The sequence below is a fragment of the Micropterus dolomieu genome, linkage group LG21 (genome assembly GCF_021292245.1).
Source record: "Micropterus dolomieu isolate WLL.071019.BEF.003 ecotype Adirondacks linkage group LG21, ASM2129224v1, whole genome shotgun sequence".
Taxonomy (NCBI): Eukaryota; Metazoa; Chordata; class Actinopteri; order Centrarchiformes; family Centrarchidae; genus Micropterus; species Micropterus dolomieu.
In genome coordinates, this window is record NC_060170.1 from 22,054,762 (window position 1) to 22,069,227 (window position 14,466).

Genomic DNA, 14,466 nt, shown 5'->3' on the forward strand with positions numbered 1-14,466 from the left:
TTCAAATATAAAATAGACAACATCAATTAGGTCATCATTTAAAAATGAAATCTCCTTTTATTATTTACATTTTGTGCTTTTACTTCATTGTAAAGTCACTTGTAACTTTGTTTGCATCAGTATTGATTGAAAAGCACTTTGGTTTGTGAGAGATAAAACAAAAACAAAGCATACTGTAGGCTGTGTGCATAACTACTAACAGTGTTTGCAGCAATGTGTAGTTTTCAATATTGCAACAACTAATGATTTGCTTTTGCATATACTTGTGTATAGAGTTTAACTTACTAGGCTGTATGTAGTAGTCCTTTCCACTCAAGGAGATCATGGCTGAGAACTGGTCGGAGTTTGTTGTGGTTGAATAGTCCATGCCGAGGGTTTCCCCATCCTGCAGCTTCACAGTGCGGTCGGTGCTCTGCTGTCCGATTGGACGAAACATTTCACTGTGGCGGACGGTCACTGGCAGGCCCAGGCGGTTTTTCACCACAAACGGAGCTTCATCCTTCTGGAAGCTGTCAGCTGTCTGTTTGGCAGCTTCAGCAAATGCCTGCAGAAAGGCAAGGAATTCACATTATAGAAGACCGTCGATCCTTAGACATCCCGTTAAAATGATTACAACCCTTCTCTTACCGTGCCCAGGTTACTTAGCATGGTCAGTCCACATTTGGAGAGAGTTATGTTGAGCTGGTCTTTGCTGCTGATGACGATGACAGTCTTATAGTCTGGGATGTTGTAATCCACTTCATCTGACAAAAGTGTGTACTTCACTGGCTTCTTCTTCATCTGGTTTTGGGGTAGTAAAAAGTTAGAAACCCTGCGTGTAGGTGTGTGTGCGCATGTGTGTCTTTCTGTAGAGCAGTACCTTCAGATCCAGTGTCCATGGTCTGAAACCATCTCTTGCCTCGTCTTCTAAGGGCTCCAGCAGCGGTTCCCACACTCCCATCATCTCATTGTAATAATGAACCTAAAGGCAAAACAAAACACAAGAAATCTTCCATAACCTTTACAACCACATGAGTTCTTTTCATAACAAACTGTTTTAAATATTGTGGTAATATGTCTTTGTAAAGTATAAAAATATATTATCTGAAAGAATATGTGCCTTCCTCATATCTTATCATCATATCACATGTAAATAACTGCCATTTTGCACATAGTCTCACTTGTAAATCTTGTTTATTATGTACATATGTACATAGGTTTACGTCTATATACAAACCTAGTCACCAAAGCAAATTCCTTATAAACTACTTATGAATAAAGCTGTTTCTAATTCTGATCTGAATAGACCAAAAACACAAAAAGCAACTGTAAAAGTTAATTATTCTAGGGCTATTGTAGGGTGAAAGATTCATTTTAGAATTGGGATAAGCTTCTAGGATCAAGGTTAGGAAATAAATATAGTGCTTGTGTGTTTTACCTCCAGGTTGAGCTCGCTGTGTAAATTAATGAGTGTGGACCAGTTTGTGACATCTCCATGGAAGGAAGACTTGGCCAGAAGCATGGGCATTGTGCGGTGTCCAACTCCAGCCTCCAGAGTCAGACAGATCGATCTAATGGTCACCTGCAGGCATGGAAAGGCAATGAAATGACACCACCTGTTCTTATGCATCAAAGTGGAATACCTTTTATTCGGTGTACAGAATAAAGAGATCAAGGGTTTGTGATACAAAAGTGACCAAAGTTAATAAAACTAAAAATCATCACTGACTATATTATAGCATATGATCAGCAACACAGTATTATCAGTTGAGCCACAATGCAGCCAAATACCTGTAATGACTCTCCCTGTGGTATCAGTGGGATCAGTGACACTGTGTCTTCATCGCCCTCCTCTTCCAGGAACCAGAGTTTCAGCTCCTTCCAGCCCCGTTTCTCCCACAGGTCCACGGGAACAGGACTATCTAGCTCCTCGGGGGTCTCCGCTGTGGGAGTCAATGCTGACTGGATGGTGATCACTGTGTTGATGATGATTGGAGATACCTGGACAGAGAGTCAGATAGCAGAGACATAAAACAGTTTATACCAATTTCATCTTTTAAAAAAAAGCTACACTTTTTGTATCCACAACATTTGTATCCTGGACTGCGTAGTAATAATAACTACCTTCAATGTGAGAGCATCGATAGAGACCTCCATAGCCTGAGGAGAGGTTGATGACTGAGAACTCTGGAAGAACACCTGACACGGCTGTAGCACTGTAGTCACATTGTTTTTCCTCTTCTCTGTCAAGAAGGGACATGCCACTACCTAAAATAACAACCATTATCAAAACAAACTTTTTAAAATATTGATTATTATTGCTTGCAAGATAACATTTTAATTCTTTCAATTATGTGCCTTTTCAGGGTTACATTACAATGAGAAAACAAACCTTGAGGTCCTTGATAACAGCAGTCATCTGTGATCCCTCCGCGCTACTTTTCATCAGTAGTTCACACTGTGTGGTCATCACCAGGGTGGGGGCGTCAGCACGTGTCAGGTCAGCCACAAACACAATTTGCGGGTTACGGACCAGAACATTCATCTCCGTCTTTGACAGCGCGGCTGGAGCTGCAGCTGACAGTGGCAGAGGAAAACATCAGTTCAGGCAGAATGAGACGCAATTTATTAATTAAATTGTTCTGTAACTCCACACCTTCATACCTTACAGTTATACTGTATATAATACATTATGTTACAAAAGACTCAAAAAAAGATCCAAAAGAAAAACATTTAATTTCTTCCACAAGTTCTCCACGTGTCTGATTAGGAGAACTTGCAGAATCAAAAAAAATCACTTCAGAATATACTGTCAGTTAACTACAGATGGTTAACTCACCGGACTCTTTAGATGTGACGGAGGAGTTAATGTTCTTTTTATCTCCCGCTCCAGTACTGGTCTTGGGTTGTGGCACTTGAGCAAAGCCCTGCTGGGTGGCCTTCAGAAAGACATCTGCCACCGTGAGGAGGAACTCCATGCTGGCACACAGGTACACATCCTGCACCAATGTGTCCAAAGTGGTGCCGTCACGGCCCTGACGGTAGTTCACTTCCACCATCATGTTCTGTTCTGCACCAGGACGCATTGCCATCATCCTGGAGAAGACGTAGGTTAAGGGGGTTAAAGATATCCATAAGAGGGATGTGGAGGACAGGACAGAGAGACAGTATGAAATGTCACAGATGATCAGCGACAAAGGAGGACATAAAAGAGAGACTGAGTGAAGAATGAGAAGTGATTCCAATATTATCTCTGATTGGATGTGCATAGACAATGTACATCTTACTGAGTGTAAAACTTTAGAGTAAAGTGTTTATCTATACTTACAAAAATGTGCACATGTCTGTGTGTGTGTTTGTGGATCTCTAGTACCTCGGGGTGACCATCTTGATTCTGGGTCTCTTGTCATCTAGAAGGCAGGCAGCCAGTCGGACTGAGGCCTTCATTGAGCTATCTGAGAACATGTGGACGGAGGTGGAGATGGTGCCGAGAGTAAACTCTGCCAGCTTCAGCTGCTCATCATGTGAATCCAACAGCTGTGTCTAGATAATGACAGATACAGTATGTTAGCTAGGCAAGTCTTGTAAAATTATTTAATTACTGTACTTGTTACTGTGTGTGTGTGTATGTGTGCGTGCGTATATGCATTACCTCATTCCCATTCGGGCTATACAAGATCAACGTCATTGAGTCGAACTTGAAGTCTAATTTGAGTGTGGTCTTCAGCTTGTTGTTTTTCTGGGTCTCTACAACAGCAGCCGTCACTACTGTGTTACCTACAGAGTTATCACAGCACAAGCCACATGTTTAAAAAGCTTATTAGTTTTGGATTACAATGGTTTAAAATATTTCCAGGTCCATTTTCAGTTTGATGACTGACAAAAACATACTCATCAACCACTTTACAAAAATAAGTACAAACAAGCATAACCAAAACTCCTTACTGCTGGCTGGTCCAGTGGTTCCAGAGCCCTGGGACTCTTTGTTGGATACAGAGTCAGAGGAGGGGTCCGTGGTGGGCGGACAAGCTGGAGGTGGGACAGCATCTGACTTCTCGGACAGGTTCTCACCCAGAGTCCTCAAGACCACTGTCATGTCATCCTGGCTGAGGATCAGCTGTTGGGAACAGACACAGGATTTGACAATACTATACTTGGGACAGTTTGTGATCAAACATTCACCATAAGCATCTCCCTAATCTTGGAATCAGATATCAATACAGACAAAAATGCACACAGAGAGACAGACAGAAGCAGAAAACATAGTCTATCACTAATATAATCATAACACTGTATTATCCAGAGTATAGCCTAATCAATAGGCCTGTTAATTATGAATCCAATAGGTATCATTTAAGAAACTTGCTACCATACAGCACTACTAATTCTATTGATCACTTTTAAAGCTCTTCATGGCCTCTCGCCTTGTTATATTTCTGACCTTTTAGTCCCATACGCATCAGCACGTACCTTGAGATCCTCGGGCAGAGGTCTGTTGTCTGTTCCAGAGTCTCGACTGAAAACTAAAGGGGACAGAGCGTTTGCTGTCAGGGCCCCGAGGCTCTGGAACAGCCTGCCCGAGGAAATCAGGTCGGCTGAGTCAGTGAACTCTTTTAAGTCCCTTCTTAAAACATACTTTTATAGGAGAGCCTTTCCCGATCTTATTTGACTTTATTTTATCCCTTTTATTTTATTGTATTTTACTAATTTTATATTAAATTTTCATGCTCTTATCTTTTTTTGTATTATTCTTTACACTTGTTAAAGCACTTTGTAACTTGTTTTTGAAAAGTGCTCTACAAATAAGGATTATTATTATTATTATTATTATTATTACTTACATTCATCGGCTTCAGATGAGCAGTGATCTCTATGTCAGGTATGCTGTGGTACCAGTTGGATGAAAGATTTCTCTGGATTGCCAAGTCCAGGCTGACTGGCTTTAACAGCTGGATCTCTCCCTGAAAACTTTCATTTATGTATGTGGTCCTGGAAGAACCAACAAAATGAGAGAGTAATGAGAGAAGTAATCTAGAGAATATGCGATTATTATCGTTCTACTTTCAGCAAGAAAACATTTAATTATAGTTCACTGTTTTATCATAAAGTCTCTGACCTGTACATCTTGAGGTCAGTCAGTGTGACAGTCATTATATCCACAACAGGCGGGATCTTAGCATCACTTTTAAATGGCTGCTTGGCAAAATGGTTTTTGACAGACAGCAGACCAAGGTCAGCTACAATGACATTGGAGGAAGAGGAGGACTGGGGTAGGAAGATGACAGGCGCATTGAAGTGGACGTTCAGAGCAATCCGAGTGCTCCGCTCTGCCAGCTCCTTCACTCCTGATGCTGCCTTTTCTGCAGCCTGGACTGTCACCTCAGCAAGGGCATCTTTGGCCTCCTGGAAGTTATTGATGAATGCCTGGGGGGGGAGAAAGAATGGACCAGTAGTAGGAGAGAAATTATTGGGGTTGGGAAAATTGGGAACAAGGAATAATTAATGTGTTGCATGATTAGAAAATTAAGGTTTTAAGTGAGTAATACACAAATAAATGTGCATGTGGGCTCTACCATCATTATCATTATGTCTGAGTCTTGGATTGTGACAGGGATGTGTGTTTCGTACCAGTATAGAGGAGACAAACTTGTTGAGGAAGATGACCTGGATGCATCCCACAGTCAGTGTGACAGAGGTGTCAACTTTAGACATGTCCAGATAGGCGTCTCCTTCTGTTGCATTTGTATAGTTCACCATGCGGAAAGCAAATACTTCCTTATCCGCTATGGACACAGCCTAAGAATTGAATGAGAGCAGAATTAAAATAAACTGAGCTATACAGGAAAGAGAAACCACTTTCATCAGTCAGCTACTATTCTTACAGCAACTAATGTGGTCAAACATTTATGAATACCAGAAGCACAAGCAGTTAAAAACACAGGAAGAGACAAAATATAAATACAGACTTAAAGACAGAATAGGATTATTATAGGACAAAGAGAAAAGTTAAGATCACATTAAGTGCATTGCCACAAACTAGATTTGCATGGAGTCTTCATATTTTTGAAGGTTGGTCACTTTGTGATTCTACCTTCTTGTAAAATGCATCTTTGTCGCAGTCTAGGATCACAATGCTCCTCAGGTTGGCCAGAACCTCCATCTCCTTTTTCCTCATCAAAACTTCAGAAACAAGTCCTGGACGGTTGAGAAAGTGAGACAATGTGAAAATATTTCTTTGTATTTCCCACTTAATGGCGTACTTGTCAAGTGCAGTACACGGAGGATCAAGTCAGAAAGGTTGCACCATAAGACCACTATAAAATATAGCCACGAGCGGCAATGATCGGGATCCAAGCAAGTCGTGAAAAACAGAGGAGAACAGAGGAGACAGAAGCAGACAACTTGAGAGATTAAAGTGATGAAAGAATTTGGACTTTGAGATAACAGGCGAAACGCAAACTTGATTTTTACAGCATCACCTTGAGATCAGAGTGTTTCATTATATGTACCTGACTACTGGGTGAAATGTTCAACCCACATGCGACATTTTGTGTCACCATTAAGTATATGAGGGCTACTTTTTTTTTGCCTAAGTAGTGGGTGGAATTTGCAACCTACGTGCCAATTATGGTGAATTTTTGTCCTGCAGTTTTTGCTGCCCAAACACTTTTAGCGGAGAAAAAGAAGAAAGAAAGAAGAAGAATAATAACAACAAAAACAACAGGGCTCCAGCAGCTTCGCTGCTTTGGTCCCTAATAAAGAACTTTAGGTGGCAACAGAGGGACACGGGGACATGCAACAACATTTTTGATTGATGAAACAGTGACATAGGAAGCAATATACACATAAATGCTAAGAAAAAGAGCTGAAATTAATGGGGGTTATGAAGCAGGGGATGTCACCAGACTCCCATACCTTCAATACTAATCTCAGAGATCCTGGCTTTCTGTCCTCGAATGAAAACCTTCAGACAGCGGAGATCAGCTCTGATATGCAAATTCACCACATCTGCAAACTTTGATTTCTTGGTACCTGTAGGAAAAAATGTAATGATAAAAAAAAGGGGGAGTAATTAAAGACATATTGTGAAGAAGTCCAAAGACAAATGATGGCTTTGTAATGTGAAATTTAATGAAAATCTGCAAGGGTTTATTAGAATGAGTTACTTCTTTTCCTGGTTAAAGTAGCTTCCTCCTTCTTCTCTCCCTCCTTCTCTGCCTCTGCCTCATCCTCTTCAGGGATGGTGGGGAGCTCCTCCTGCCCTCCCTCCTTCTTAGTGGATGGAGGAAGGAGGTTGTTGAGGAAGTTCATGGTGTTGAGTAGAGCCTCTGTATGGAGATGGACGTCCAGGGATGAGAAGGTCACCTGATGGGGAATGCAGTGTTAAAATGTTGGTAGAGCAGAATAATTCAATGGCATTGTTGCTTTTTTTGCATCAAAACATTTCTGTTCTTCTACTTTTTGTTCTTACACTGTCGTGAACATAATGATATGTTTGGTTTTAAAATATGTAACTCTAACACATCAGGAATAGAATAACTTTTCCCTCACCTTGATGAGCTGCTCTGTATTATTGTGTTGGGACTTGAACTCAGGTCCAGTCTTATCAGCCTAGAAAAGAAATATAATCCTCAATGAGAAAGCCATTTACCACCATTTACAAAATAATCATTCAGGATACTGACAATTTTGGAACTACTGCAAACAGATGAATCTATTTTAACATATGATATCACATGTACTTTAATATACTCCAGGGTGAGCAGGTCCTCTTCTGTGTTGTCGAGAGTGGTGATCAGCTGAACCTGCTTCTCTTCAGAATCTATGCAAGGAGGAAGCAAATAAAACATGACTAAAAAGAACTGCAGCCAAGACTCACCTGACTTATATTCACAAATGCTTATTAGAATGTTTGTAATCACCAAACATTTGAGTTATTAATTTAGGTCTCCTGGACTGGCTAAAGTAAAAGTAAATTGACACACATTCCTGACCCATGTATTCAGGACACTTGAGGCAGATCTCTCGTAGGTAGGTGTTAGATGTCATGTCAAAGGTGCGTAGTTTCAGTTCAGTGCCCAGACCCTCTATGTCCAAGTGGAGCACTGTGACCTCCTGATCCCCAGACAGACGACACAACTGAACAGAAAGCTAGGTGAACAAGGAGGACATAGAGAAAGAGAATGTAATGGGACAAAGGAAAAAGAAATTAGAATACTGGGAAAGACAATGAGATAATTAATATGTTTGTCACATAGTTCAACAAGACCTCTCTGTACCTCACTGATTTCAAATGTCATGGTGAAGTCAGTCATGTTCTTCTGAGGATCCTCCTTGACCAGACCTTTTCTTTTGTTTAAGTCTGCGTAGCGCAGCGGCATGGGATTGTCTGCAAAGAAGGCTTGCTCACTGATGGGAGAGCTGGGAGCATCGTAGAACAAATCTTCGTCTGACCCTAAGGGGTGACAAAAAAAGAAAAATACATTTTTGTAAATATTTGATTACATCAAATATTGGGACAACACTGAAGAAATGACACTTTGCTACAATGTAAAGTAGTGAGTTTACACCTTGTATAACAGTGTAAATTTGCTGTCCCCTCAAAATAACACATCACACAGCCATTAATGTGTAAACCGCTGGCAACAATGTGAGGTGTGTACTCACTTTTGTGAGATACTGTATGTGTAAGCATGAGGGGTGTGAGCGAGGAGGACATGGCTATAGAGTGAGCAGTGTATCATACCCAATGAGGTGATGCTGATGGTCTCACATGACTCAAACATGACAGAGGAACGCTGGTCAGCTAAGTTCAGAGGTCTTCTAGGAGTGAGCTGTGGGGTGAAGGACTGCTTTGGCTGAGGACGAAAAAACACAAAACAGGAGACACATCAGTAAAAAACTTATTAACTCACTGAATTTGTTCAAATCTGACAGTGTTATTATTGAACAATTATACAACAACAATTTCTTTATTTAGAGGTATGAGGACTGCAGTAACACGTAAATATCACAGAAACAAAGTTGGTTGTTGCCTAAAACAGTTTTTTGTTATTCCCCCTAGGTAATTGATCTGATCCACACAAAATGTGGACAAGGACCACACTTTGGACCATCCTGCTGTTCTTACCTTTGTAGTAGAGGATGGACCAGTGCCGTGTCCAGCAGGTCTGCTCTGAGGCAGTGGGATGCTTTCTACCAGCTGCAGAACACTTCGAAGTTTATCATCAGAAATACGAAGAGAGAGCAGAGGAAGCTCTCCAGACATCTTATACCTGGAACACATATGCAAAAATGGAAACACAAAGACACACACACACACACGTATGACCTTTAACACACACATTCTGCCTAGCACCTTTAATCCTTACAATATGGGAAACAAAATAACTGCATGTATGGGGGGTAAAAATACTGCAAACTTACTTTGCCATGCGGGAGTCTTTGATGACCATCGCCCTGCTGAAAACAACTTTTAGATCGACTGGCTCTAAGATGTGGAGTGGTGAGTGTTTCTGCATACGGGCCATTTTCCAGTCACCATCTACCACAGAAATGTTTTATTTTTTTCCACACAAACAAAACCAAACACACAAATATTTTGTTGGAGCAATTTATGTGTATGACCCCTTCCTAAACACCAAACATCTTCATAGCTCTGAGCAATATCTTCTGATGTCTATGTATTATTTATTATTCTTGGCTAAGACAAAGTACAGCCAACAGGGCCACAAGAGTTAACCACACACCTTAAAGGCATTTTCTCAATAGAGTTTTCTCTCAACAATATCTAAAAAGTTTGAGCTTCCCAATCCCAACTTTCAAACAGTAGCTTAAACAAACTGTCAGCTTATATGTGACCTCTCAGTTTCCGCAAAGTCCCAGCAAAGAACCTTTGATATGTGACAAGTGCATGCTCTCGTGTGTGTGTGTACCTGGTTTGCTATAAAGGAACTGCAGGCTACTAAGCTGTATGTCAAAGCTGTCGTATGCTCTGGACATGATGTCTTCAATGTTGCTGGAGAACGCTGACAGCTGAGGCAGATGCTTTTTGCTTTTACTAGACATCTGAAAAGACAATGATGTTTTTTTTACAAATTAAAAATGTTAAACTGTGCAACTCTAAAGGCTTCAAATTAAACCTTTGGAAAAAGACTCAAAAGGATTATTCTCTTGGCGTTTTGTTTTACAGTTAATCTTCAGGGAAACTACAATAATTATTGATTTGTATAGAACCTCATGGTCAAAAGTAGGACCAGTTTAAGATTGTCGGTTTCAAGCTTTACACTTTCTGACCTTGAAATGCCCAAGATCCAACAGTAGGATGTTCTGAGAGCCATTGTAAAAGCCAGTCTGTGGGACAATGACATAGGAGGCCATCAGGTTCACCTTCAGGTCAAGAACTTTCTGTGTTTCGATCACATACATTAGACCTAAAAAAAAAACAAAATTACATTCACTTATCAATCATTGCCAGAACAGAAAAAGGCAATACAACAGCTTTGTAATCAAACAGAGTAGACTTTCATGACATAAGTAGAATTATTTTGATTTAATTAATTAAAGTAAGTTAAACGTCAAGCAGTACAATTCATTTCATGCATCAATCATACATCTATAAGGAATGATTTAGGTATTAGTTGAATGGAATACATGCCATTAAGTCATTTCCTCATTTTATACTCAATGCGGGTCGAATAAACACTGATATGCTATTAACTTTAGTAATAAAAAGTATGATATATTATCAGTATCATAGAGTCTTGTTGAATGTGCCCAAATTAATTACAGTGACTCATGCCATTGTAGAAAAAAAAATTGCTTTGAACTTCAAACAATCTCAGGAAACAATCAGTCTGAAGAAAATAAACAGGAACACCATAATCCAAGTGCCTCTGTGACTGAGACATGCAGGCTGTGTGTAAACATGCAGAAAAATGAATATGACCCAGCTAAAAAAGGACTAAGAAATGTAAACAACTGCCCATCAGTTGAGTTGTGACTAGGCATGAAATCAACCTCTGATATTAGTGTTGAGCAACTTACTTCCAAAATGTAATACATTATAGATTACTAGTTACTTGTCACAGTAATTAGTTATATTACAGTATTACTGTCTCTGAATTGTAATGCTTTACATTAGAGTTACTTTAACTGCTATTTAATGGGCCTATTATTCTGATAGTAAGGTGTGTCTGCATAAGTGGATTGTAGTGATGTGCGGATTGGGTGGGTCTTTGTCATAAACATTAACCTTCTGATTAATAGCGCAGGGTGAGGGGTGAAACAGGATGAATCATCTCCCCATTTAGAAAGACGCTGTGCACATTTACGCACAAGGTACAGCAGCCTAACGTCATTGATTACTTGAATCCCCCGACACTCCGACGGATCAGTCAGGATGAACTGACAGCAGCCTCTCTAATTATAAAAGTAATTTAAAAAAGTAATTAAAGCACAAACACTCAGCCTATAGAACTCTATTTACACATGATCTATCAGGGAAGCTACCATCTTGTTAAGAGGAGCTGAGCTCCCCCGTAGTTTGCACTGTGCAATCTCGACCATCGGATTCCAGCAAAAGGAAATAACGTTACTCTTTTACTCATTCTCGTGGCGAAATGTTTCTCGGTGTTGGTGAATTATTAAAAAAAGACCACTTAATTTTGGGTTATAATGGGTTGTAACGTGCGTTACTGAGATTGTAAGGGTATAATATTACAGATTTTTTTGTAATGCGTTATATTACTGCGTTACAGCAAAAATTTATACATTACTGTAATTGAGTTACTTTTGTAATGTGTTACTTCCAATACTATCTGATAAACAGTAGCTGTTATAACATGTTTGTCCATGTATGTGCAACTGACCAGTGGCTGTGCGATCTCTAAACTGCTCCAGTTTCATGAGGGTGGCGTTGGTGAGGTCATCTAGCTGCAGGTCATCAGGAGGCATGAAGAACACTGACACGCTGTTCACTGTTATCTGCACAGACACACAGGCAAAGACTACATTTATTATGTACTCCTGTCATGTTTTTTTTCATGCCACACATGCAAACTGACAGACACCACTCACAGAATCATAGATGATTTCCAAGGGTTGTGATTCCACATGAAGCCGTTGGTTAGCACTCTCATCCAGCGGATTAGTCTCAAATAGGATGCAAAGCAGCGGGGTCCCTGCTCCTGTGGCTGCCTTCCTTGAAGACAGCAGGGTTGGTGCAGGCCGGTTACTGGCCAAGCCTGTGACTTCAAACAAACTAAGCTGGGCTGTGACTCTAATAAGAAAAGAAACTAAATGTCAGTGCCACCAATGCCAGGATCCTAAGGAAGAGATATACTGTAAGAACTGAGAGCAAAAGGGATGGCCCTATGATGTCCTGTATCCACCCTGCTGAATAAATAAAACACCAGCTACAAGGTTGCTACTTTGTAGACTCGGTCCAACATGTAAAACCACAAACTACTGCGTGACCAGATTCTCTTTACAACATACAGAACTAATACAACAAAGCCATCTCCATTAAAAAAAAAAAGTACTCCATTAAGAAAATTTGACAAACTTGATGGCTTGTGCTCCAGATCTCTGTGTGAGTGTGGACTTGAGTTCTCCCACAGTCAGCCTGATGATCTCATTTTTGTCCTTGTTGTCTTTGATGGACACAGACAGTCTCTCCATGTGGAAATTTACCTTCATGTCCTCAAACTATAAAGAAATGACAAGACAGTACACAATTAAAGTACCATACAGCCTATGGTAAATAGCCTCTCCTCTACTTTCTAGTCTTCTAACCACTCAAAGCACTTCACACTGCATGTCACAGTCACCCTAATCACACACATACATGCACTGATGGCTACCATGAAATGTGCCAACTGCATCAGAAAGAAACTAATCATTCACACACACACTTCCAATAAGTGGGCGATCCGCTCTTCATCTAAGCCACAGCCGCCCATATCTACTGCACGATTTTTTGTTGCCCCTTATAGGTCACTTTCTGGCAAAAGATCACAGAGAAGAACAGTCTGGGGCCATCGGTAACTTTATGCCTCTTGAACATTACAAGAACTATCATACCCTAGCAGAAAGAGCTTCCTATCATTTATTTTTATATTTTGTAAATGTACCTTAAACATGTCTTAAACACACAGTACGTACATAGTATCCTGTGCGTGAGTGAACGCTGATCGGTATCACGGGGATATAAGTAGATGCTGGGGATTTAGCTCTGAATTTATTTTTATTTTCTTTCTCCCTTTTATTTCTTGTTTTTGAATACTTTGCTTTTCAATAGACATTGGTTATCTTGTTATCTGTTAATATATGTACATATTATATAATTTGCTATGGTTTAGGTTGTTGGAGAAATTTTTTTATTAAGGTCACAATAAAAAGCATGATTCATAAAAAGTATTATTGTTTCAGTGGGATGGAGAGCCAAACAAAAGTATATTATTGGTTGACAAGTGGGTGTCAGTGACTCACATCCTTTGGCAGGTTAGGATTAGCAGCAGTGTCACTGTATCCAATGGCAGTGTAGAGTTTGGCTTTTTCAGCAGGGGTTAACAGCTCGTCAAAACCTGAGACCGAGAGACAGGACAAGAGGGAATAAATGGAATAGAAAGAATACAAGCATTAGCCAACACCATAAATTGTTACTACAAAAACTGGAGCTTTGGTCCTGTTTGCCACATGTGCATATTACCTTTTATTTACTTGTGTGTCTATTTTGTACATCCTACCTCCAGTCTTGACCTCTTTTGTTTGTGTTTCAGCCTCTCCTCCCCAATTCCACATCCAACTGATCCAACCCTGAGACTTTTCTTCCTCCATCTTTATCCCTGGACGGTAAATACACAGGCCTGCCTTGCTCGCCTGGGGAAGTAAAAAAAAAAAACAACAACAACAACAAACAGTTAAGAGCCCTAACTTTGTTTTTTATACTGTTTATGAGAAACACACCTTCTTACCCCGACACCAAGACTAATTCAAACATCTAAACTAATTGTGTATAAAAATGTTTAACATATGTTGGTATTTTACTTCCGGAAGTATTAAGGCTTCTCTGTTTTCTCTATTCAGTTTGAGTCAGCACAGAGATCATAAGCCAAAGAAGCATATATTCATTATTTGTCACCTGAAATTAATCCAAAACAAAATATTACTTTGCTTTCCACCAATAGCAATATACTGTATGAGAAATACTGTGCTGTAAAATTGCGGTCAGTGTACAGGAATGCCAAGCTTATGTAAGGATTTCTAGCCAGTTGTGAAGTACAGGGACTTCAGTAGTGAAGTGAAACAAAGTTCATGTATGACACTTCAGCCTGAACCTTAACCACAAGATGCAGCTGCTGATAACTGTTGCAACCACTGTTTTGTGTTTAGTCTTGTATCACTTTGGTCATATGGGTATGTTGGTGGACTTGTACAATAGATTCCCAAAAAGGAAATGCACTGTGTATCATTTATGCGTCTATT

General features: G+C 40.0%; 1 protein-coding gene across 5 annotated transcripts in view; it reads right to left on the minus strand.

Moving 5' to 3' along the window:
- Positions 1-14,466, minus strand: part of vps13a (vacuolar protein sorting 13 homolog A) — a 44,732-nt gene that overhangs the window by 23,409 nt on the left and 6,857 nt on the right. For 3 of the 5 annotated variants that reach the window (XM_046035749.1, XM_046035751.1, XM_046035752.1), the window contains exons 15-45: positions 13,728-13,860; positions 13,471-13,565; positions 12,545-12,687; positions 12,058-12,259; positions 11,850-11,964; positions 10,276-10,412; positions 9,915-10,047; positions 9,406-9,523; positions 9,110-9,254; positions 8,726-8,837; positions 8,259-8,434; positions 7,965-8,130; positions 7,722-7,801; positions 7,531-7,590; positions 7,146-7,344; positions 6,895-7,011; positions 6,071-6,174; positions 5,608-5,775; positions 5,096-5,403; positions 4,821-4,968; positions 3,925-4,096; positions 3,632-3,756; positions 3,353-3,522; positions 2,819-3,075; positions 2,372-2,556; positions 2,104-2,247; positions 1,771-1,980; positions 1,418-1,561; positions 860-961; positions 628-780; positions 286-544 (exon numbers count right to left, since the gene is read on the minus strand). In XM_046035749.1, the coding sequence (XP_045891705.1) occupies positions 286-544; positions 628-780; positions 860-961; positions 1,418-1,561; positions 1,771-1,980; positions 2,104-2,247; positions 2,372-2,556; positions 2,819-3,075; positions 3,353-3,522; positions 3,632-3,756; positions 3,925-4,096; positions 4,821-4,968; positions 5,096-5,403; positions 5,608-5,775; positions 6,071-6,174; positions 6,895-7,011; positions 7,146-7,344; positions 7,531-7,590; positions 7,722-7,801; positions 7,965-8,130; positions 8,259-8,434; positions 8,726-8,837; positions 9,110-9,254; positions 9,406-9,523; positions 9,915-10,047; positions 10,276-10,412; positions 11,850-11,964; positions 12,058-12,259; positions 12,545-12,687; positions 13,471-13,565; positions 13,728-13,860 (4,780 nt within the window). The remainder of the gene's footprint in view (positions 1-285; positions 545-627; positions 781-859; positions 962-1,417; positions 1,562-1,770; positions 1,981-2,103; positions 2,248-2,371; positions 2,557-2,818; positions 3,076-3,352; positions 3,523-3,631; positions 3,757-3,924; positions 4,097-4,820; positions 4,969-5,095; positions 5,404-5,607; positions 5,776-6,070; positions 6,175-6,894; positions 7,012-7,145; positions 7,345-7,530; positions 7,591-7,721; positions 7,802-7,964; positions 8,131-8,258; positions 8,435-8,725; positions 8,838-9,109; positions 9,255-9,405; positions 9,524-9,914; positions 10,048-10,275; positions 10,413-11,849; positions 11,965-12,057; positions 12,260-12,544; positions 12,688-13,470; positions 13,566-13,727; positions 13,861-14,466) is intronic. The other 2 variants (XM_046035753.1, XM_046035750.1) reach the window with 1 other exon arrangement.